The 23015-nt window shown below is 36.9% G+C and overlaps 5 protein-coding genes across 5 annotated transcripts; 3 read left to right on the top strand and 2 right to left on the bottom strand.

The window, feature by feature from the left end:
• The first annotated feature begins 1107 nt into the window (after window positions 1-1107).
• LOC104803869 (exocyst complex component EXO70A1-like) lies at window positions 1108-4283 on the top strand. The gene has a single exon (XM_010527964.2). It carries the CDS (start codon window positions 1733-1735, stop codon window positions 3767-3769), a length of 2037 nt encoding a protein of 678 aa, XP_010526266.1. The 5' UTR covers window positions 1108-1732; the 3' UTR covers window positions 3770-4283.
• A 3149-nt stretch (window positions 4284-7432) lies between these two features.
• LOC104803870 lies at window positions 7433-8756 on the top strand. The gene is made up of 2 exons (XM_010527965.2): window positions 7433-7975; window positions 8189-8756. The coding sequence occupies exons 1-2, from the start codon at window positions 7644-7646 to the stop codon at window positions 8562-8564; spliced, it is 708 nt and encodes a 235-aa protein (XP_010526267.1). The 5' UTR covers window positions 7433-7643; the 3' UTR covers window positions 8565-8756.
• Window positions 8757-10146: 1390 nt separating this feature from the next.
• LOC104803875 (54S ribosomal protein L24, mitochondrial-like) lies at window positions 10147-12076 on the bottom strand. The gene is made up of 2 exons (XM_010527971.2): window positions 11699-12076; window positions 10147-10751 (listed from the first exon to the last, which is right to left on the bottom strand). The coding sequence occupies exons 1-2, from the start codon at window positions 11893-11895 to the stop codon at window positions 10304-10306; spliced, it is 645 nt and encodes a 214-aa protein (XP_010526273.1). The 5' UTR covers window positions 11896-12076; the 3' UTR covers window positions 10147-10303.
• Window positions 12077-15072: 2996 nt separating this feature from the next.
• LOC104803874 (E3 ubiquitin-protein ligase RLIM-like) lies at window positions 15073-18361 on the top strand. The gene is made up of 6 exons (XM_010527969.2): window positions 15073-15185; window positions 16149-17245; window positions 17345-17395; window positions 17474-17572; window positions 17657-17803; window positions 18036-18361. The coding sequence occupies exons 2-6, from the start codon at window positions 16169-16171 to the stop codon at window positions 18171-18173; spliced, it is 1512 nt and encodes a 503-aa protein (XP_010526271.1). The 5' UTR covers window positions 15073-15185; window positions 16149-16168; the 3' UTR covers window positions 18174-18361.
• A 1003-nt stretch (window positions 18362-19364) lies between these two features.
• LOC104803873 lies at window positions 19365-22189 on the bottom strand. The gene is made up of 2 exons (XM_010527968.1): window positions 21911-22189; window positions 19365-21648 (listed from the first exon to the last, which is right to left on the bottom strand). The coding sequence occupies exon 2, from the start codon at window positions 21138-21140 to the stop codon at window positions 19902-19904; it is 1239 nt and encodes a 412-aa protein (XP_010526270.1). The 5' UTR covers window positions 21141-21648; window positions 21911-22189; the 3' UTR covers window positions 19365-19901.
• Between the last annotated feature and the right edge of the window lie 826 nt (window positions 22190-23015).

The raw sequence follows: 23015 nt of genomic DNA on the forward strand, positions 1-23015 counted from the left end.
TGGTGAGATGTGAAACTATAATTAGTTGTCTATCTCTGACTTGAATCAATCAACAGATTGGTGACAACACCTCTATATTTGATTATTCACTCCATAATGTATATGATATCATTTATTCATATAAAATAAAGGGAAAAAAAACATGAAGAGAGCTGAAAACTGATTGATTAATTATGTTTTTATTTAATCGAACTCAAATTAAACTAAATACAGTTAAAAAAGAACACGTGAATCGTAATCATTTTTAAAATAACAATTTTTAATTTCAAATTAAATTAATAAAATCTAAAACAAGGTAATATAAAAACTTAATATATCATTTAGAAAATGAAATATCTAAAAAAACAAAAAATGAGAGCGGATGGCAATTCGAAATATAAAAACGTGGTCCATTGTGATGGCTATTCTACATTTCCTTACATTAAAATATACACGACAACAGCATCGACATTAACAAATAACATTTTGTTGGTCAAACAACATTAATGGATGACCATGTGAAATATATTATGGGCTTGGACCCTCTTATTCTACGCTGCTCGATATTCACAATAATTTAAATTTATTTCGAAATGGACTAAGCAAAGCAACCTAAACATGCGAATCCTTGATTAAAAAATCGTAAACATGTGGATTTATATAAAGTCAATGACACAAAAAAAAAAAAAAGTGAGAACCTTAACTAATATATTAGTTGCCATAATATTTTAATTTAATTATGAGAAATAATAATATCACTAACCGTGAAGTTTAGTTTCTTACAACAACTAATTAGATTAACCTAAACCATGGATTTTCAGTCTAGACAAGGATAAAACAAATTAGACTTTAGTCAGATAATCAATAGTAACTATATGACATGGTTCATGGATTAAATCCTAAATAAAAACATTAATAATAATAATAATGCAATATATATTTTCTATCCATCTTACAATTAAATAGAAAAAGGCTTTACAAATAATAATCTTAAATAACTCTAAACTTAGTGGAATAAGACGGAAAATAAATTATATGAAATTTAATTAAGATGAAAAATAAATGTGAAAAGAATAAACGTTATTTGTTTATGGCAAAGTTTTAACCGAGAGAGAGAAGCCTTCGTGCTCCACTGTCATACGCGCTTTGGCTGCTTCCGTTCGCATCGAAAAGGAGAAAAATATGTTGTAAAAAAAAGAGTTTATTTTTTCTCTCTGATTCTTTTTTTTTTTGTTTGGATCTCTCTCTCTGTAGAGAAGTCAGAGATTTCGATTCTTCCGCCAAGCTCTACTTGTCCCGAGATCGATTCACCGCCGGTGACCATCGTAGTAGAGGAGCCCTAGCTGCTTCGGTATCATCGTCTCCGTTTCCTCAGCTGCAGTGATTTTGGTTTTTTTTTTTGGGCTTTTCTGGTTTGTGCTCTTGCATTCCGGTGGATTTTTGGTAGCTGAGAAAATTTCCGGTTCCGGGATTTGATTTTCCTGGAAAGTTCGTGCTGGTAGTTCTGGGTTTGGTTTGATTAGTTGAACGTTGGGTAAGAGGAGGAGGAAAAAAAGAAGACGATGAGGAATTTTATAGATATGAACCCAGGTTGAAGCAGAGCTCCTGCTGCATTCGCTTACATAGTTCTTGCTTAGCAATCGAAATCGAAAAGTCATTCATCTTTCTTCGTCTTTGCTGGAAAATAAATTGAAGCTGATAGGTTTTCTTCGAGTGAGATTTCTGGGTTTCTAGGGTTTTCTCCATTAGGTTAATGGCGGAGTCCGTGAGAGAGGATAAGGGCATTCAGAGTTTAATGGCTGCAAGGAAGTCATTGAAGCTGAACTTAGAGAAATCGAAAACCCTAGGGGAAGCTCTTCAGAAGACTGCACCCAGGTTTGATGAGATTATGCAGAGATTGCCCTCCCTCGAAGCAGCAGTCCGGCCCATCCGTGCTGATAGAGACGCCCTTCTAGCCGTCGGTGGCCACATTAACCGAGCTGTTGGCCCTGCCGCCGCTGTTCTTAAGGTGTTTGATGCTGTCCATGGTCTCGAGAAATCTCTGTTATCAGACCCGAAGAATGATCTCTCTGGCTACTTAAGGGTACTGAAGCGGCTAGAGGAAGCATTGAAGTTTCTAGGGGACAACTCCGGGTTGGCTATTCAATGGTTGGAGGATATAGTCGAGTACTTGGAAGATCACAATGTTGTAGATGAGAAGTACCTTTCTAATCTGAAGAAATCTCTGAAAAGCCTCCGGGGACTGCAGAACGATGGGGGGAAAGCTCGGCTTGATGGTGGGCTTCTAGATGCAGCTTTAGACAAATTGGAAAACGAGTTCCGAAGGCTTTTGTCAGATCACAGTGTGCCCATTCCTATGGAATCTCCATCGTTGCTCGGTGAACAAGCCTGCATTGCTCCATCTCCATTGCCCGTGACTGTTATCCATAAACTGCAAGCTATCCTTGGAAGACTCAGAGCTAATAACAGGCTAGACAACTGCATTTCGATATACATTGAAGTAAGGAGCGGAAATGTTAGAGCTAGTTTGCAGGGGCTTGACTTAGATTATTTAGAGATCTCGGCTTCTGAGTTCAGCGATGTGCAGAGCATAGAAGAGTATATAGCTCAGTGGGGAAAACATTTGGAGTTTGCTGTCAAGCATTTGTTCGAGGTGGAATTCAAGCTCTGCAATGATGTTTTCGAGAGGAACGGTTCGGATTTGTGGATGAGTTGCTTTGCCAAGATTGCAGCTCAGTCGGGTATCATCACATTCCTTCAGTTCGGAAAAACCGTTACAGAGAGCAAGAAAGATCCCATCAAGCTTCTGAAGCTGTTAGATATCTTCTCTTCCTTGAATAAACTTAGAGCAGATTTCAATCGCCTTTTTGGTGGAGCAGCATGTATAGAAATCCAAAACCTTACAAGGGATCTCATCAAAAGAACAATCGATGGGGCGGCTGAAATATTCTGGGAGCTCCGAGTTCAGGTCGAGATTCAGAAACAGAGCCCGCCTCCCATTGACGGCGGTATTCCTAGACTAATCAGTTTCGTCACCGATTACTGCAATAAGCTTATCGGGGATAAGTACAAATCCTCTCTGACACAGGTTTTGCTCATACATAAGAGTTGGAAATCAGAGAGGTTCCAAGAGGCTGTCCTTACAGTCGAAGTTGTAAACATCATCAAAGCTGTGGAGCAAAATCTGGATGGATGGATGAAAGGATACCTAGACCCGACGCTCTGCAATCTATTTGCCATGAACAACCACTGGCATTTATACAAGAATTTGAAGGGTACGAAAATCGGGGATCAATTAGGAGAATCGTGGTTAAAGGAACATGAACAATACAAGGATTACTATGCTACTGTCTTCCTTAGGGACACCTGGGGTAAGCTTCCGAACCACTTAAGCCGAGAAGGTCTTATACTTTTTTCGGGTGGGCATGCCACTGCACGTGATCTCGTCAAGAAGAGACTCAAAGCCTTCAATGATGCGTTCGATGAGATGTACAAGAAGCATTCCACTTGGGTCATACCGGAAAGAGATTTGAGAGACAGAACCTGTCAGCAGATGGTTCAGGCCATTATTCCGGTTTACAGAAGCTATATGCAAAACTACGGTCCTCTCGTTGAGAAGGACGGGAGTTCAAGCAAGTACGCGAGATACACAGTGCAAGCTCTCGAGAAGATGCTCTGTTCTCTTTACATGCCCAAACCCTTGCGGTACAGCAGCTTCAATGGAACCCCACCGAGCGGGAAGCTCAAGAATGAAGTAGATCTCAGACGCACTACTTCCGCCGTTGTCTGAAGAGAGGCCATCCTGTTCTTGCTTCGGAAGCTGAATCTGAGAAATGAACCGACATAATTCAGACGGCACCCGGAATCTGTCCCCTGAAAACCGAGCCAGAACGAGGAAGCAGAAGAACCTCGGATACGTACATAGATACCGTTCAATCAGGTATAGCTTTTCTCTTTTCCTTTGCTTTCTCTCCCCATTTAGCCATCGATCAAAGCCTATATCCATGCCATGAGATCAGCAGAAACTCGGTTCATCAAAGTTGAAGATTTCATGTAGTGTTCGTTCAATCAGGTTTAGATTATTCATTTAATTTATCTGCCTATCAGAAGAGCAAAAGCCATAAAGCTATGTTTCTTCTTCTGTTAGAAGAGAAATGGCCTTGTTTGATCTTTCTTGCTGCTGCTGTTGTCACTTCTATGGAGTTTTGCTACTCTCCATTGTGCTTAGATCCTTAGTTTAAGACAATAAAGGGAATGCAGCCCAAAATAAATAAAAAAAAAACCCGGTTTTTATCTGTTCTTCATTTCTGTCTTCAAGAATATTATTCGACCGAAGATTGTGTATCCAGGTCTAACTATGTTCACGTTTCTGTGTGTATATATATATATATATATGTATATATATGTGTGTGTATCAACGGAATTTACATAGAGATGTCATAGCGCATTACCTTTGTATTAAATGTGATGAGTTCTTCACAATTTTGTAGTGCTATTTTAGGTGCCTTTCATTGTCGAATCATATTATGCAAATTTTTTTTTTTCAAACATCATATAGATATAGATAGATGCTCATTAATGTAAGTCATAATACATTTAGATATGCAATTTATTCGTGTTATTTTAGGGACTTTTTTTGTTATTGTTCTAGAGGTCTTTTGAAATAAAATCTACTTTCCGTGATGAAAAATCTTTTATCTTGTATATGTTTGGAGAAAATCTAAAATTATGAAAAGTTAATATAAATCTAAAATTTATATATTAATGTGTTTTCTATTTGGTTTATATTTTTTTTAATCTATACTTATTATTCGTGCGTAAAATGTGGGATATGATATTTTATCTAAGAGCAAACGATATTATTAGTACCAACTTGTCATAACCAATCGAGTGGTGTGAACAAAAGAGACCAAAAAAACCCCAAACATAATAATTACTACCAAACAAAAACCATATCCTTCACATATATTTTATGTAATAAGAACATTTAATTGTGTTTTCTTAATATAAAAAGGAAAATGAATAATTGGATATGGAGGTTCCCCACATGAAGATATTGTAAAAAAAAAGGCCTAAGGAACAGTGGACTTGATGATTTTGCCACATTTAATAAATGATTTTAATTTTGTCACTCAAAAGAGATAATGTTAGGCTCTTTTATACTTGCCTCATCATAATATTAATCATATTATATATATATATATAAGTTGTTATGAACAGTTGGCATTGAATACCTAACCAAGCTTATCATTGATCATGCTAACGGATATTAGGAAGATAAAGATACAAAATCATACCATATATATATATATATATATATATATATATCTTATGAAACAAATCTAAAACAAATATTAATATTTTTCTCTCGAGCGGATTTTCTCACTAAATCAATACTTTTGGTTTGAATGTTGTAAACATAAATAATAGGAAAATAGTATAGTTTTCCCTTGTTTGTGATACCAACAAGATTCTTCTTCACATATTTAAGACATGGATAGTTATCTTATTTTCTTGTAGTTTCATTTTTAAGTTAAAAGATTATAATTACCAAAATTTCATATTTTTTTTCTAAAATATCAATTTGTTTCATATGATCTCTATCTGTCTTGGGAATAAAAAAAGGAATCTTGTGCATTTCATTTTCCAAAAATATTCAACATAGTCATAGATAAAATATGTAGAAATTAAAGGAAAGAAGGTCCAAAAAATGGAAAACTATGACAAGCGGTTCATCCATATGTAATAATAAGGGTCCATGCTTAATATATATTTATAATCCTAAAATCACCAAATAGATAATATTTGTACTAATCCACTCGGCTTAATTGTTCTCATCCTTGACCAGTCAAAGTTCTTGCTTCCCCATTAATTCTTCGTTGCACGTTCTTTTCCATATATAATGACATTATTAATTATATCCTTTTTAATTTTTATAAGAACAAATAAAGAATAAAATCTCCGATATATCCTATATATTGATTATATACCATCTACTACTTATTTTACCCCGTTTGTGTATATATATGCGTAGAATTACATTAATGAATAATGCGTAGATAACTAAAAGAATATAATATACTTATTCTATACATATATATATACACTTGTAACATTTGATTTAATTAGATATATATGAAAGTTTATTCTCTATATTTCGTAAGTTTTTTTTAAATGATTATCTGCATATATAATTTAAAAGAATAGTAATAATAATAATAGTAGTAGTAGTAGTAATGTTTTGGTAACATGTGTTTATTGGATGTCATTTTTGTAATATTATGGTTATAACTAGGGATGTCAAACGAGCCGGCTCGGACCAGCTCGTTTCGAGCCAGCTCATTTTCAGTCCAACTCGTTAAGTCTATTTTTATTTGGGCCAGAAAATTTCTGACTCAGTCCAAGTCGCTTAGCTCGCGAGCCGGCTCCCGAGTCGGCTCATATTTTTCTAAATATCTAAAAAAAAATCATATCAAATTATATAAAATCATTTCCAAATGATATATCAACATAAAAAAACATACCAATACATCCAAATCATACTTATATTCACAATCACAATCTATATACAAAAAATCATTTTCAAATAGATAAAATCATAATCCATCCATGTACAAAAAACCATTTTCAGATCTTAATCCATCCATATACAATTAGATCTTAATCCATATACAAAAAACCATCTTCAGATCAAAATATCATATCAACAATATCACTACTTTCAAGTTTCAACGTAAAAATTTTTTTTAACTCCAGCTCCCGAACCAGCTCGCGAGCCAGCCGAGCTAGCTCGTTTAGGCTCGACTCGTGGCGAGCTGGTTCACTCAGCCCATTTTTATTTGGGTTTAGATATTCTTGGCTCGACTCGGTAAAAAAGGAGCTAACCTCGAGTCGGTTCGCGAGCTCGGCTCGTTTTGACATCCCTAGTTATAACATTATCGTATCCAAGTGTTGTAATATATAGTTTTAACTTATCGATATATAATTACAAACCATAGTAGAAAAGGGTTTATTACACAATGTTAATAATCTTTTTTTTTCCAACAAAAAGTCTAAGGTTTTATCGTAGAATAAAAATAATAAATTCCCTATTGTCAAAAAATATTTGTTCTCTATAATTTGTCTTCAACAAACAAACAAAAATCAAAAAATGGATAATGGATAAGGTCGATATATTGTGTGATCCGACCACCGAACTTTTGGTACAACGACAAACAGAGAGTTACCCTAAACGTTCGGACACGGACCATCGATCAGCCACTCTCCTTTCGACACGTCATTAAGAACGTGTCAAACGTCAAAGTCTCCGTTAGCGTAAACGGACGAGCACTGTGCTATATTTAGTACATGTGGGTATAAACACGTAAACACTTGCTCACTCGTATACATGGTATATACGATATCGTATACATATACGGTCGTATTATAAATATTAGCCTTGTCCCTTCGTCTTATCTCTTATTCCTTTTTTTCTTCTGTGTCTGGACATTTTCTCTTATTTTCATTTCTTTCTCTCTTCGCTCACTTTGTCTAAAAATTCCTTAACCTGCGCCACACCGGGGAGCTTAAACTGCGCACCTCGCCTGAGAACGGGAAAAACAAAGAGACGGGCAATCGCCAATTGGTGACAGCTGAATCTTACACGGCGTTGATCCGCCGGAACAATGGAGATTTTGGTGGGTCCGACGTTTGGGATCGACGCGGCGTACGTCAGAGGACGGAGCGGCGTCGCGGCGCAGGATAAGAAGGCGGTTCCTGCGGGGGCTCTGTTCATGGCGGAGGAATCTGGACCGGGTATGGCCCAGATCGGGTCGGCGAGTCGGATCGTGTTGAGAGGAGGTGTTGAGTTATCACCGGAGGAGTCGTCGGAGAGTTCATCGTCGATCGGTGCTCCGGGTGAGAGCAGCGAGAACGATGACGAGGAAGACGACGCCGTTTCATCCCAAGGAGGAGGATTGGGTTCCTTCACCTCTCTGAACGATTCTTTGCCAATAAAGTACGTTCCTATTTAATCGATCTGAATTCTCTGCATAATTCCCCATAAGATCATGTCATCTCTCGTAATTTTCCACAAAAGTTGATAACTTTCACAAGATGAATATGACCAGACAACAAGCGAAGGTTTGAACAGTGATGTCGTTATGCCAAGAGACGAAACCTTTGATTGCATCTGTAATCTGTTTCGTTTGAATCTCTCGTGTGGTTTCAGGAGAGGATTATCGAGTCATTACGTGGGTAAATCGAAATCGTTCGGGAATCTGATGGAAGCAAACGTCGTGAAGAATCTGGAGAAAGCCGAGAATCCATTCAACAAGAGGAGAAGATTGCTGATAGCGAACAAGCTCAGGAGGAGAAGAAGCGGAAGATCGTCGTCTTCTTCACAGTTCTACGCTTGGAAAAACCCTAATTCCATGCCTTTGCTTGCGCTCCAAGAATCCGACAACGAGGATCATGATGAATGCGATGACAGCGGTGATGATGGTCGAACTCAGTTGCAGGAGAAGAGGAACATGGTGAAGAACAGCGAGTTAATGGCTCAGACACAGAGCTGTTTTTGCCTGAGTAGTTTGCAAGAAGTAGATTAATTAAGATTGGAGGAGATTAAAGGAAATTAAGGAAGATTAGCGAGGAGAGGTTATAATTAATCAAATGGTTATTGGGTTTAGTTAATTTATTTAAATAACATTATCAGAGACAGAAGTTTATGCGTTTGACTGAATGTGCTAATATTATCCTAATCACAGCTAATAAACTTTGGCTAATCTTTTTGACTTTTAGAGCCACAAAATAATCATCCTTCTGTCTCCTTTATTATTTTTTATTTTATCATGTCTGTATCATATATAAATTACATATTCAAAAAATAAAATAGAATTTAACCGAATTTTAAAAAAATACAAAAAAATATATTTTTTTAATAGATCTATTTTTTTTAATAAAAACCGTAATCAAACCGAACTAAATATAATATAATAAACGTTTGGTATCTATTTTTGTAAAACCGAAAGAAACGAACCGAATTATTTTCAATGCGAATTCGAATCGAATACCGAAGTATCCATCCCAAATAAGTATTACAAATTATATAATTAGCGGGATATGATTATTTGACCTTATATAAAACTTCATATTTGGATTCTAAGTTATCTAAAAAAAATTGAAAATGTGATAATTAAATTAAAAAAAATTTTAGAAGCGAGTTATCACTTTATCACCACCAAAACAAAACTATAAATATAAACATACAAAAAAAAGTTTTTTTTGCCGACGTGTCAAATCTTTAGTTATGTGGAAAACAGCAGCAGTCACTCACTCACAACATCGATAAAAATAATTAAAATAAAATAGAATAATCAGAGATTATAACCTTTTTGTGCTTTCCGATACGGTGATTTAACGTTGCCAGCTGGTTTAGTGTTGAATTTATCTACAATATCTGCATATATAATTGTGTATATATATGTAATGATTTTAAAACTGCATGAAGGCCTAGAGAGGCATGATGCTCTCTCACCCGCCACCGGAGGAAGGTCCCATGTTTGTTGGGGAATCATTCAAATACTGTTCGTAATATTTTCCACCGACATGGGAAAAAACAAATCTACAGTTGTTGTCTTTTTCGGAGGAAAAAAAAAACAAATTATTATATTCTCATAAGAAAAAGAACCCAACAGTGAGAATCTTGTTTAAAGTGATGACTGTTTGTTATCATTTGTTTTTTTTTTTTACTGTATCTCTGTTTTTTTTGGACCCACGTATCCAAAAATCGAATTTTCGTTTCATATTCTAGAAGGCGACCTCTTGTTGAAGGATTTTTGTCGAAGGATTTTCGTATTGAGTTAAAAAATTTGGCATCGTTTTCAAATCGAATCGTCCAGAATTTCCGTGGACGATATTTGTTCTAGATAACCGGGTTTTTCGAAATCGAACGGAATTTTAAAAAAATCAAAAAAATCAAAAATTTCTTAAAAAATTATAATTTTTTCTTAATAAAAGATAAAACCGAATCAAAACTAGAGCAAAGCAATGATATAATAATTGGTTGATATGTATTTTTATAGAATCGAAAGAATCGAATTGAATCATTCTCAAACCAAACCTGAAACGAATACCGAAACATCTACCCTGTTAGAAGCACGTAATTCAATGTCTTACTTCCAAAGGAAATAATGAAAGATGATAGATACCTCGTGAATAAATTGGTAAACTGTATCAAAGAAGGAGTTCAAAGATCTCAAAGGATATCTTCAAGAACAGAGTAGTGGGTGTTGTTAACTCAGTGCTCAGGGAAAAAAGAAACGAGAATCGCAAAAGCAAGAACAGTTTAGGCATTAGCCGCTAACCACTGGTGATCATCCGGGTGAGACTCCGACCCTTCTTCCAGAGAATTCCCGGCCGAGGCTTCCTCGCCCGTCGTTCCTCCCAAGCCTTTCCAACCATACATCTTCCGCCTGGCTTCCCTCCGGGCCTCCTTCTTCGCCAGCTTCAAGTCTTCGAACCCTTTCTCAAACTTGGCTTCGTCCTCCGGAGTGAAGAAGGCTACTTCCATCTGGCCGAGCTCCTCGTACATCTTCTCCACCTTGCTTTTCCAGTACATCCCCGTCTCCGTGTCCATCTTGTGGTACGGCGTTTTCAGCAAGTACTCGTCTATCCCGCCCGCTTTGTCTATGCAACGTAGAGCATGAGTGGTCACTTTAACTCGGATATGCCGGTCAAATACATAGCTGAACAGCCTCTTCTCCTGGACGTTCGGTTTCCAACATCTCCTGGATCTGTTCTCACACCAAAATTAACGAGATTAACGGGTCAGGTCTATAAACAGATGAAACCTAATCACTAAGGATACCATTTTCTTACACAAAGGTGCCATCTTTAAGCATAGTTTGAGTAACAAACATAAGAACATGCACAAAGAAGAAACTTGCAATGGAATAGCACAGAAATTGTAGCTAAGCATAATTTGGTTCATTGATTCATGAGCAATTGTACGTGCATTGTATATCGTCTTTCTAGCAAACGGATAAAGAACCTATAAAAATCATGCCGCGAAAACCAAGAGCTGTGATAGATATGACATCTTGCTCGAGGCCATTTAAACCCTCAGATACAAGGAAGTTGAGAACTAAACAGAACCCACAAAGATAATCAAGGCACTGAAGAGAAGACAAGACATAGGATCCTTGTCAAGACCATTTGGAAGATAACACACAGTTCAGAAGAAACCCAAATCGTCCTAGAAGACTAGAAGCACAGATCCAAACATCCAATCTAGCTGTCGAGAAGGGAAAATTCAGCTTCCCTTTCGAAGACAACAACGGTGACTGAACTGCAAGCATGGAAGCTTAACCAGAAAAAAAATCTATCAAGGCAATGAAGGGAAGACATGGCACATAATCTTAATCAGCTAACAAGCAGTTCAGAACAGAAACTTGGATTTTCCAAGAAAACTAGGACCAAATTCGAGTTGAGAAGGGGAGCTAGCCATAAACAAGGTGTAATTTCAGCATCGTTCCAAAAGAACCACGAGAAACGGCTAAACTGCAGGCAACAAAATCTACCCATATCACCATCCAATTCGTAATCAGAGAGCAAAGACAACAACCATCCGGGATATTCCCATCAAGAACATCCGGATAAGGAATAGAGGCACGCACGCAGGTAGGCACATATAAACAGATATATGTAGAGATAAGAGAGAGAGAGAGAGAGAGAGAGAGACTTGTTGCCACCGTCTTCGCTGACACGGTTGCCGAACTGGATATGACGCCCGGCGAAGAGGCCGCGTTTGGCTCTGCCCATAACGATTTTGCTGTCGGGAACGCAGTTTTTGAGCTTTTCTTTGAGCCCAGGTGCCAAATTATTCTCTCCCACCTTCTTCAGCACCTTCTTCATCATCTCCTTCCCTCTAAAAGCCATCTTTTCCCCCTCCAGAGAAACCGAAGATCTCAAAACCCCTCCCTTTTCCCAAATCGGATCTGGGTTTTATCGGGGTTCCAACTCTCGGGAAATGGGTCTTGCTCGGAATGGATCCAACGATCGGGAACGATTCGAGAAACCAGGGTTTATCAACTCTCGGCTAAAGTGGCGAGGGAGGCGAGAGCGCGAGAGAGGAAGCATGTAATTTCACTCGGACATCGTGTTGTCACATATCAAGGAACAAAGACTACATGTCGTTCCCTTGGGGAAAAACAACGAGGTGTTACGAGGATAGTTTGAGGCCGTATTTGGGCCCCCGGAATACTATTCAGTACTCGGCCTGGTCAGCTACAGACCAAATTGGTAACCCAATCCAATCCCATTCATTTGGATTATATAATTTTATCGGATAAAACAATTTTGTTAATTAAATAGGCTTTAAAATTTTTACGTGATTAATCTATAAAACTTATGAAATTTAGGCCTTTTGCTTTAGTTTTTAGTTTTTGGTTTTTAGTTGTTGATTTTTGGATTTTTGGTTTTTGATTTTTGTAAATCTAACAAAAAAAAGTTTTTTTTTTAATTTTTAGTTGATTTATTGATAAAAATGACTTTTCAAGTTTTTAACAAAACTACTTTTTTAAAACTTGATTGTCAATTTTTTTTTGAATTTTAAAAACCTCAAAACCTCTTTCATTCAAAGCCTTAGTTATTAGAAAATTACAAAAATATATCTATCAATATTTAATTATTTTTACTTTTTTATGTAAAAAAACTATAGTTTTATAATATAATGATTTTGAATATTTTTCAATAATATTATAAATTATTTATATATAATCTATGGATTTGTGAGTTTTTAAGCAAAATATATTTCAAATACGTCGGGTTTGGTTATCTGCAAATATCCAAAAATTATCTAATAGAAAATACAGTTCGGATATTCAAAACTCGAATTCAGATTCAGATTTTAAAATATATAACTCATTAGATTTAAATTGGGATTGAATATAACCTAAAACTCCTGAATATCCAACCCGTATCCAAAATTAGGTGTCCATATGTGACCCTGATCTCTCCTTTTATTTTGAAAATTATGGTGAAATATAATAGTTTTCCGCTGGACAAATACATACAAAATACATCAGAAAAAAAAATGAAATTTACCCTTAAAGTAAAACTTGAAGTGTGAAATAGTTTTTCGGTTTCAGTAATCGGAATTCGATGGTTGACGAAATGGAAGATTACGTTACGTGATCGATCAGAACTGTATATTTTCAATTTCTAAAAATTATTTGTAGCACATCTTTTATTCAATAGAGATTGATACATAAATATTTAGATAATATTTCATGAGGTAAATATGTAATCAAATTTTTTTTTCTACGAGAACAATCTGTTCAAGTTTTTATGGTTTGACGAATCTCCACGAGATTTTAACATACATGTCCATTGAACATGATCAATGGGTTTAATAAAACTGAAATATTTATTCAAACGTATTTATAAATGGATCGTTTTGGATAGATATTAGATATAATTATTTGGTAGATAATCAATATTATGTTAGATTGTCTATTAAATTTTTAATACCGTTTAATGTTGATCATTTTTTTTTTTATCAAGAGAAAATCAAATATAAATATGTCCAAATATGTCAAATAAGTATGTGAACAATTAATTTTGTCTAACTAGTACCTCAACTATTTGATTATGCCAATTTAGAATCCAATTAAACTCTTAAAAATATTGACAATGTACAATTTCGAGCTTGATTTTAATTTAAGAATTTTGATTTTGTATCGCTTTTATCGTTATAATGGTATTGTTAACCGAAAATTGTTGTCTTTTTTATGTAGAAAAAATTAATGACATGTCGTAGCACGTTATACGTCATGTAATAGAAAACGATTACAGCAAACACCGTTAAGGGTGAAATTGAGAATTGACATCATAAAAGGTATGGATATAGTACAATCAAATAGGTGAGATATTAATTAGATAAATTAATTATTTAGGTATCTATTTGACATATTTGGAAGAGTTTGGATATTTATCTTTTATTAAAATTTTTAAAATTGAGTATATTTTGTCAAAATCGATAAACTTATATTTGTTTTAGAAAATCGAAAAATTCGATATTAATATATTAATTATCTCTAATATTTTTAGATTTTTTATTTTTATTTTTATCTGATTTTTCTTTCGGAGATTTAAACGCATGGACATTAAAAAAAAGTTGAACACAAGCACAAAACAATATATTGAAACATTTCCATAAAAAAATGTAAACAAATAAGTCATGATATGTATGTAGACCGGAGGTCCGCATAATTAATTGTCTCCCATAAGAACTTTGGCTCTAAAATAAATTATCATGTCGACACAATTTCAGCATCCAATCAGGTCCTTGTAATAATTTTGTATTCTCAAACTCATCATATTGTCTTTTTACTTAATTTTAATTTAGTTTTATCCCAACCAGAGATGTCGCAATCTCTACCAACCGTCAGATGTTTCTGCCCCATAATAGACGGTGCGGATCTCAGCCTGTCCGCTGTTTCAGATTCTTTTTTATGAAATAATAATAATAATAATAATAAAATCATTACTCGTTCTGCGTAGGTTTTGGCGTTACCGAACCGAACCGAACCGTTAAAACGGTATTTTTTCCGATCCGAAATCGCTGTTATTTCCTGAACGATACCATTTTTAGAGAACCGAATTTTTCTGGAACCGAATCGAACCGAACCGAACTTTAAAAATCCCGAAAAACCGAATATTTTTAAAAAGAATCTATCATTTTTTTATTAAAACCCGGAACCGAACCGAATTCATACCGAAACCGAACCGAACCGAATACAATTAAAAACCCGATTGGTATCTATTTTTGTAAAACCTAAAAAATCGAACCGATCAATTCCGTCCCGAATCCGAACCGTTTCTCGAAACGTCCACCCTACTTATGTGAACATTATATAATTTTTCAGATTCTTTTTTATGAAATAATAATAATAATAATAATAATAATAATAATAATAATAATAATAATAATAATAATATCATCACTCGTTCTGTGAAAGTTTTCTTGAGCTTTTGTGGAAGAAAACATTATATAATTTGGCGTTTGAAAAAGATTATTCATTTATTAAAGTACCCAAAGAAGAGAATATGTAAATGGAATAAATACATAAAAAATGCTTTCGGGATTCTTGTGGGCTTCAAAAGCGTTGTTCTTTCTCTCGTTCATGTTCTAATTTGCAGGTAGGAGATTGCAGAAAAGCAGAGAGGTAAAAGCCTGGATTTTGCATTCGTGTGTCGATGATTGCCGATGTGGGTTTAATTAGTCGTATTGAACCGTGTAATTTTACTCTCTGAATAATCCGAACGGAGTTCTCGATGAATTTCTGGGTATCTTCGATCGAATTTACGGGTTTTTTGAAATCTGGGTTTCTAATCTTGCGGGAAATTGTGATGTTGTTCATGATTCTGAAAGTGATGATGCGATTCTTCATTAAGTTTCCTGTTTCCGGGAGAAGAAAGGAATCACTGTTTCTGATCATATCTCTGTTTTGTTTCCCTTGAATCACTTATGAAGACTAAAGTTATGATACTGATGATGATGATGACAATGATGGTGATGATGATGATGATTTCAGAGAAAGTAAAGAAACTGGAGTTTGTGCATAAGCCCTCATTGTTTCTCCTCGTTTTTTGTAAATATTTGGTTTGTTTCATGATGGTTTTTGATGTTGCAAAGATGATTCTATCCTCAAGAACTGCAGATCTGACACTTCCCCGTAGGGGATTTCTAGAATATTTGCTTCTTTGTTGATCATTTCAGTCCATGGTGAAAAGATTAGCAGTATAATAAAGCTGTAACTGATGATAAACTTGTGCATATTTACAAGTCTTTTTGGGAGGGATGCGTAGATTTGATGTAAGGACATGCTTTTCCTCGTAGGATTTTGTTCTGCCGTTGCTTGAGTACCTTGCAGAACATATGTCCGATTTATATTTCTTGAACTGCAGCTGGAAGTACATTAGTTTCTGATTACATAAATACAAACATTATGTCTTGATCTTTCTGCTTGTGTTTCTTACCGTCTCCTCGTTATCATCCTCTTTTGTTGTTGAAACATGGATCTTGTGAATGGTTCTTGATCTAGCAATAGAGTAAATACTGTTGCTACTATAATCTACAACTCAAAAAGAAGTTTCAATTGACTAAGAGACTGTTATTTTCTTTTCAGATATTGCCTGCCATTTTTCCATGTTCATGGATGGATGCTCGGGTAAAAGAGCCAGTGAGAGGCAACCCGACACTAAAAAGGGCAGTGGTATTATTCTGAGGGACAGATTTAACAGTGGTTACAACAATGTTCCTATTTGCAGTAGAGACGGCTGCATTATGGGAAAAAATCCCATGAAGGGTACCTGGATTGGCTCTACAAATAGAAAAGGTAAATCTGTGTTGTCTTCTTTCTGCTCTTCATCAAACGGGAAGGAAATAATCGGAACCTCCTCTAAAACCCGTGGCTCCGCGTCCACTTCCACAAAAAGCGAGAAGAAACCGATGATACCTCAGATGGCCATGGATTCATCGGATAGTAGTAGCACTAGCAGTGAAGAGGACGAGTCAGTGGCACGAATCTTGGATGTACACAAAAAAGGGTTTCACCGTAGACTTGGTTCTGGAAATATAATTCATGAAAAACATGAAACTACTGGAGCAGAGTGTTCAATCTTGACATCAAGTTTGAGAACAAGGAGAGGGTTTAGACCGAGATTTGGATTGAACGATCAAGGTTTTCGTGCTGGTCCCTCTGGCCAGGCACCATCAGCAAACACAGTAAGCAGACATGGTCTGAGAAACCGGAGCTGCAGGTCGATGTTATCAGGCGTCATCCCATCTGGCTTTGGCTTGGAAAAGAGACCAAGTCATGCGAGAAAGTCTTTTGGAGAAAGCAGTTCTAGCTCCTCTAGGGGAAAGAATATAACTGAACCCCCAGCACAAAAAAGATGTTATGGCTCTAACCTGAGAGTCTCCATTACCGATAATAGGCGTCCAAGAAACTTTGTTTTGAACAGCAAGAATGATGTTACTTCAGTTGGGACTCGGAGATCAGTCATCGGAAGCGATGCTAGTGCTAGATTCTCCACCCGAGAGGCTGGAAGACGTGGTCTATCCTCCATTACAATACCAGAAATGTCCCAGACTGAAACCTCAACCCATCATGATTCTCCTGTCTCTTTAGAACTGTTCCGTGGTTTTCGAGAAGTTGGGTTCCATGGTTCCCTAATGAGTCAAGACAATTTCCATGGTTACAATCTAGATGGGATTCCTGAGGTATTATTTCTTGTATGCTCAAACTGATATATGTCTTAGCAAATGGATGCTTTAACACCATAAGCTTTTGTGGTTTTCTGTGCTTGAATGCTTCTGCAGATACTACCAGAACTTGACAGGATTGAACGAGATATCGAACTTAATTATGAGGTGAAGCTAAACATTTGTCTTTTGGTGTTCTCTGTAAACGCGAAGTGTATTTACTCTTGTTTTCCAACCATGTTGCAGGACCTGCTTGTTATAGAGACAGGTCTACTACTTGGTGGCCTGAGCTTCCATGATCGTCACCGAGACATGAGGCTAGACATCGATAACATGTCGTACGAGGTATGTGTTGTTTCACGAAAAGATAACCATGTGTAAACTATATGAGGGTTAACTCTTTTTTGTCTCCTCTTTCAATAATTACAGGAGCTATTAGCTCTCGAAGAGAGGATTGGTTCAGTGAGCATTGCTCTCTCTGAAGAAGCAATATCAAAATGCATGGAAAGAAGCATCTATCAAATAACAGTTTCAGATAATGTCTCAAAGGATGATGCTAAATGCAGCATCTGTCAGGTTTGTCTTTGTCATTTTCCCCTTTCCTTGTTTAGCTGGTAACGATAATGTATAGACAAGTATAAGATGGAAAGTTAAAAACTCAAGGTTAAATTAAATCTGCAATGGTGAAAGTGGAGCCTTGTAGTCGTAAAAGAAGATGAATGAAGCAGAGGTTTAGAACAAAGTGAATCATGGACCGCTCATTTGTACATCTTTTGATTACATGGAAGTTATGGTCTCTGGTTAACAGGAAGAGTATACAGAAGGAGATGAAGTTGGGAGGCTACACTGTAAACATAGGTATCATGTGGGTTGTGTACAAGAATGGCTGCGGCTGAAGAACTGGTGCCCTATTTGCAGAGCTTCTGCAGAACCCTCTTCTGAATAACTGCCATTACATTCTTCTTCCTCCTCATAGTTTGGATTTCTCTAGAGCCTGTGAACAAAGATGTCATCTTCTGTACATATCCCTTTCATTGTACTCACAAGATTCCTCCTGTGTTTCAGTCTTCTTGTCTGTCTGATGAACATGATACATGACAAGTTGTAACATTGGAAACACATGTCTCTTTGCCTGTTTCCTGTTGATATGGCATAAAATCAGGGGTACAAACTGGAACCCTTGATCTGTATGAACAAAATACCATATGAATCACTTGGAAGTTGTTGAAAGCAACAAAGATTGGTTGTTTGGATCTTTGCACCGGCAAATCTGTTGTGTCTGAACCGATACTGGGTCTATGAATGTCAGGACATCCCAAAGTTTTTGTGCTGTGATCTCCATAAGATACATAGAGGATGTGGTGTTGGTTGACTATACATCTTCTACACACCTGAAAATGAAAAGGCCAATAGAGATTATTTCCGACGACAGAGATAAACATGTGTAACAACAACTGGAGAAAACAAGAAAACATGAATTCTTTCTGAATCTCAGAGACAAAGAACTGCATGATTTCTAGATATGTTTCAGAATGCTTGCAAGAGCTGTCACATTTCCAGAAAACCAGATGCTGCAGAACCGTAGAAATTTACCTTTTGGTTTCCGGTTCTGAAGCCTGGAACCCTCATGATGAGTTTTCTGGATTAAATAGCATTTCAGCTCACAAGTTCCTTCACCTGTTGCTCGTCCAGGTTGTCCACAATGCCTTCGAGCTTGAGACTTGCCCGAAAATGGCACCTATGAAACCCTGCTGAAGCTCATTGGTTAAGCTACAAGCATCTTCGGCTCATTGATGAACCTGACTGTGTTCACCTGCTTCTGCAACTCTCTCAGTGGTGTACTTGCTTACATGGTCGGCATTAACCTCAGGGCATAATCAACACAAACTGAGAAGAGAAATCAATCAAAAGCAGCAACACAAGTTCATAACCCATAACTATGATTCAGTCAGAGTCACTTAAAAAGCCATCCGCTGGCCAATCTGACAAATGTTCTTCATTCATGTCGATGTTTTCATGCATGATGGATCACTTCTCTGGGCAATGGTGAATGGTATAAGAATATATATATATATATATATATAAAGGAAAACTTGCAATGCCGATTATCGCGCACAAGAGACAGACAAGTCCTGGGGGTCATTGAAATTAACTCTTCCATTGAAATGAAAAACAAAAATGCAATATCAAGTGGATGTCAATGCACTATTGTAAGAGAAGAACCCAAAACCATTCTAAGACTAGGTTACATACAGAGCAATACTGCAGCTATTACATGATTGCATTGCACCTTTCACCAAGCTAAAGCACAGTAGCCCCTGCAAAACTTTCTCAGATTTCGTTAACGGCCGAGGGTTACACAGAAAGCTTGAGACTTGCAGGGATGACCAAGGGACAGGACAGCTAATCTTACAACATTGCAACAAATGGCACGTATTCACTATGTTCCAAACATGCCCTCTTAGCTTGGCTGCCGTCGAAAATAATCTACTAGCCTCAGCCTGTCCCGAGTCTGTTACTACCGGAGAGAGATGTGCTTTTTTGGCACAGAATGCAGCCGTCTGGTCCATTATGGATGCACAAAGTTATGAATCAGTCATGCATCAAAAAAATCAGCCACTGAGTTTAGGACCTTGGCTTAGACAATTTGTTACGTCAACGTACAAATATTCCTTCACACCCCCAATTCTTGTTCATCAAACAAACGCATGCAAATTCTCTCCCGGAGCAACGGCCAGTCTTCGCCAAGTTGGTGTGGATTTAACTCCATTGCAACTCTAAAATCGAGCAGAGACACTGAATGCTGCTGATCTTGTGTTGTGTCCAAAGGTCCGTAGCTATTTTGCAAATGGAAGTTATTACTCTGACACACTCCATTTACAACCTTGTTCTGAACGTGCTGATTGTCTAAAATTTGTTTCCTGGGCATTCCGCTCTTGGACCTAGCTCCAACCAAGTCGATGCACGACTTTATCAGCTTCTTCAGGTAAACGTCCAACATGTTGTTCAACATATTAGCACACTCCAACGAAACTCCTCCAAGACCCTGTGCTACTGCAATATTCTCCATCCGTTTTCTTAGCATCTCTGTATCGGATAATCCACCACTGTCATAGCAACTAGTTGGGTTTGGACTGGTGGAAGCAGTTCTGCGGGCCCCACCAACGCTAGCTGAACAAAATGGAATCCCTAGAGGTGCAACTAGAGGACTTCTCCAGAGATTTAGTCTAGCGTACTTCTCTTCCTCTTTATCACCTTTGGTAACTGTCGTAGCAACCTGGTCTTTACTTGGTATACTCGGTTTTTCAACAGGACGGAGGAATGAACGGTCACTTTCATCAACAAATCGGCTTGCTCTATGATAATCAGAATGACCCAAATCCCCATTTTCCATGTTGATAGTACCACTATTGTCCTCCCTACTCACGGGCTGATGCAACAGACTTTCGACCTTCCCGTTTGGCCCTAGAGGACTAGGCCTGTCCCTGGTCTTCCAGTGTTGCATTACAGACCTAACTTTTCGTGTAGACATGGACAAAACCCCGTTTGAACAGACAAGGTCATTTTGGCTATGGTTAGGGAGTAAAGACCCGCTATGTTCTTCTCTGTTAGGAGAACTCTGAACAGTTTGTACCAAAGGTTTGGCAAGGTGACCCGCAACATGAGCTGGAGGTGGGGACTTAGCCAGAGATGCATTTCTCAAAATCGAACGGATCAACTGATTGTGTAGAGGGAGATTCTCCCTCCCTAACAGCCTGTGACAAAACTTATCAAACTCACTCTTAGTAAGCTTACGACTCAGAAACCTGCTCAAGTAATAAAAGTACCTTCTAGATTTTTCAACCCCAATCTTCTTAACAATCAGGGCTTTCAGCTCACCCAGATCAATCCTAGAGTGCTGAGGTCGCTGCATGGCTGTTCTCACAACACAAACTCACTTACCATCCAAAAACAGAAATGTTCCTCTTTCTCTTCCACAACAAAACCAAATGTACAGACAGAGAGTGCACAAATCAAATGCACCCCCTAAGCTATTGTTTATTATCCTTCAATAAAACTTTTATTACTCATGAAATTCGTCCCTCCCCAAATGCAAATCACAAAAAGCACATCTCAAGAACTCGTCAGGGTTTGAGTACGGACAGCTCGAGCTTTAGAAAGATTGAAGCTTTTCTCATTTTCAGACGACCCCAACTCCCAAATCCAGAAGCCGGAAAAGCCAAATCTCATCTCCCCAAAACCAAAACCCTAGAGATCATATCTACTATCCAGCTTACACCAAACCCCCCAAATTTCATTTCAGCTGAATCAGTACCGCAATATGTTCAAAACCCTAGCTCCGAGTAATCAAATGATGCCCTCCAATGGAAGAAACACCCACGACCCTTTCGCCAACTTCACGAGCGGGCAAAATCACGAAACTGCACCAAAACCAAAAGAAAAAAAAACCAACATTTTAACGTCCGATTCGGTAGCTATAAAAACTTCAGAACATTCGAAATTTAAGTGAAACAAATTGGGATCAGTCAGTTCCAACAATTTGAGCTTGGGAACAGAGCAAACAAAAGAATTGCCTTAAAAAGGTCAAATTCGAATTGCGGTTTGAAGAAAAGGGCCACGAGGAGCGAAACCCAAGCTCGTAAGCAGAAAAATCAAGTGTTGAGAGATTGATTGAAACCTAACCTCAGTAATACCGACCAGAATTTCAGACAGAAGGAAAAAGATCCCGAGACAGAAGAAGCAACTTTCCCGACCAACACCGATGATTCCTGGCTCTTCCTCTGCTTCGCTTCGATTAAAAACTCGGGTTTGGCAAAATTTTGGTTCTTAGAATTCGCAGTGTCTCCGTTGATGGGTCGTATTGCTTTCGGATTTGAATGTCCGAGCTTTCGCTCTTTTGTGTTAAGCTTCGATCGCTGCTTATTGGGTTTTGTTCTTCTTCCTTTTTTTTTTGTGGGCGTGTCTCTCTCTCCCCTCTTTTTTTTTCCCCTCTGCAATGCAAACGTGTTTTTTTTTGCGCTTTTTTTGTTCATCTATTTTTATTATTATTAATATTATTTCACATTTACTTCGTTTCTCATGCGTTAATTACTTGTTAGTGTTATTATTTTTGTGGTAAATTTGTTTTTTTAGTTCGTTCAACATTAATAATTCATCCCGAAATTATTAAATAGCATAACATACCATCTATATTTCACCAATTAAGATTTAAAACAATATATAAATTATATGTGTGTATATATATATATATATATATATCAGTGTGCGTTCGAGACACCTTATGATCTCCTTCGTGATGTCATTTCTTTTGTTGGTGATCTATCTCGCTGGTTTTGTTTTTGTTCGACGTAGTTGTTGCATGTTCATATTACGTTTACATGATTAATAATACGTTGGATACAGATACAGTCATACATCAAATTTCAATTATATTTTTGTAAAAACTATATTCATCCGGAATTCATATTGATTTTAAGTTTAGGTTTAATTTCATTCAAATTCGACTCGGATTCAATTTTATTAAAAATATTTATTTCCTAAAATGCAGTTATATATTTAAAATTCCAATTATTTTTACAATATGGTTGGCCGGATTGCACTTTGATTCAATTTGATTTGATTTAATAAAAAGGTACATAATCATTTTGAAATTGAATTCGATTCGGTTGATTGATTTATGTTTTATATATTTGGATCAAAATATGTATCCATAATACTTAATGGAATTACTGTGAATTACAACTTTTGTTGAAGGCTTGAAAGAACACTTGGCTTAAGCTCTGATTTC

This window comes from Tarenaya hassleriana, unplaced genomic scaffold (assembly GCF_000463585.1).
Source record: "Tarenaya hassleriana unplaced genomic scaffold, ASM46358v1 Cleome9, whole genome shotgun sequence".
In the NCBI taxonomy this organism is placed as follows: domain Eukaryota; kingdom Viridiplantae; phylum Streptophyta; class Magnoliopsida; order Brassicales; family Cleomaceae; genus Tarenaya; species Tarenaya hassleriana.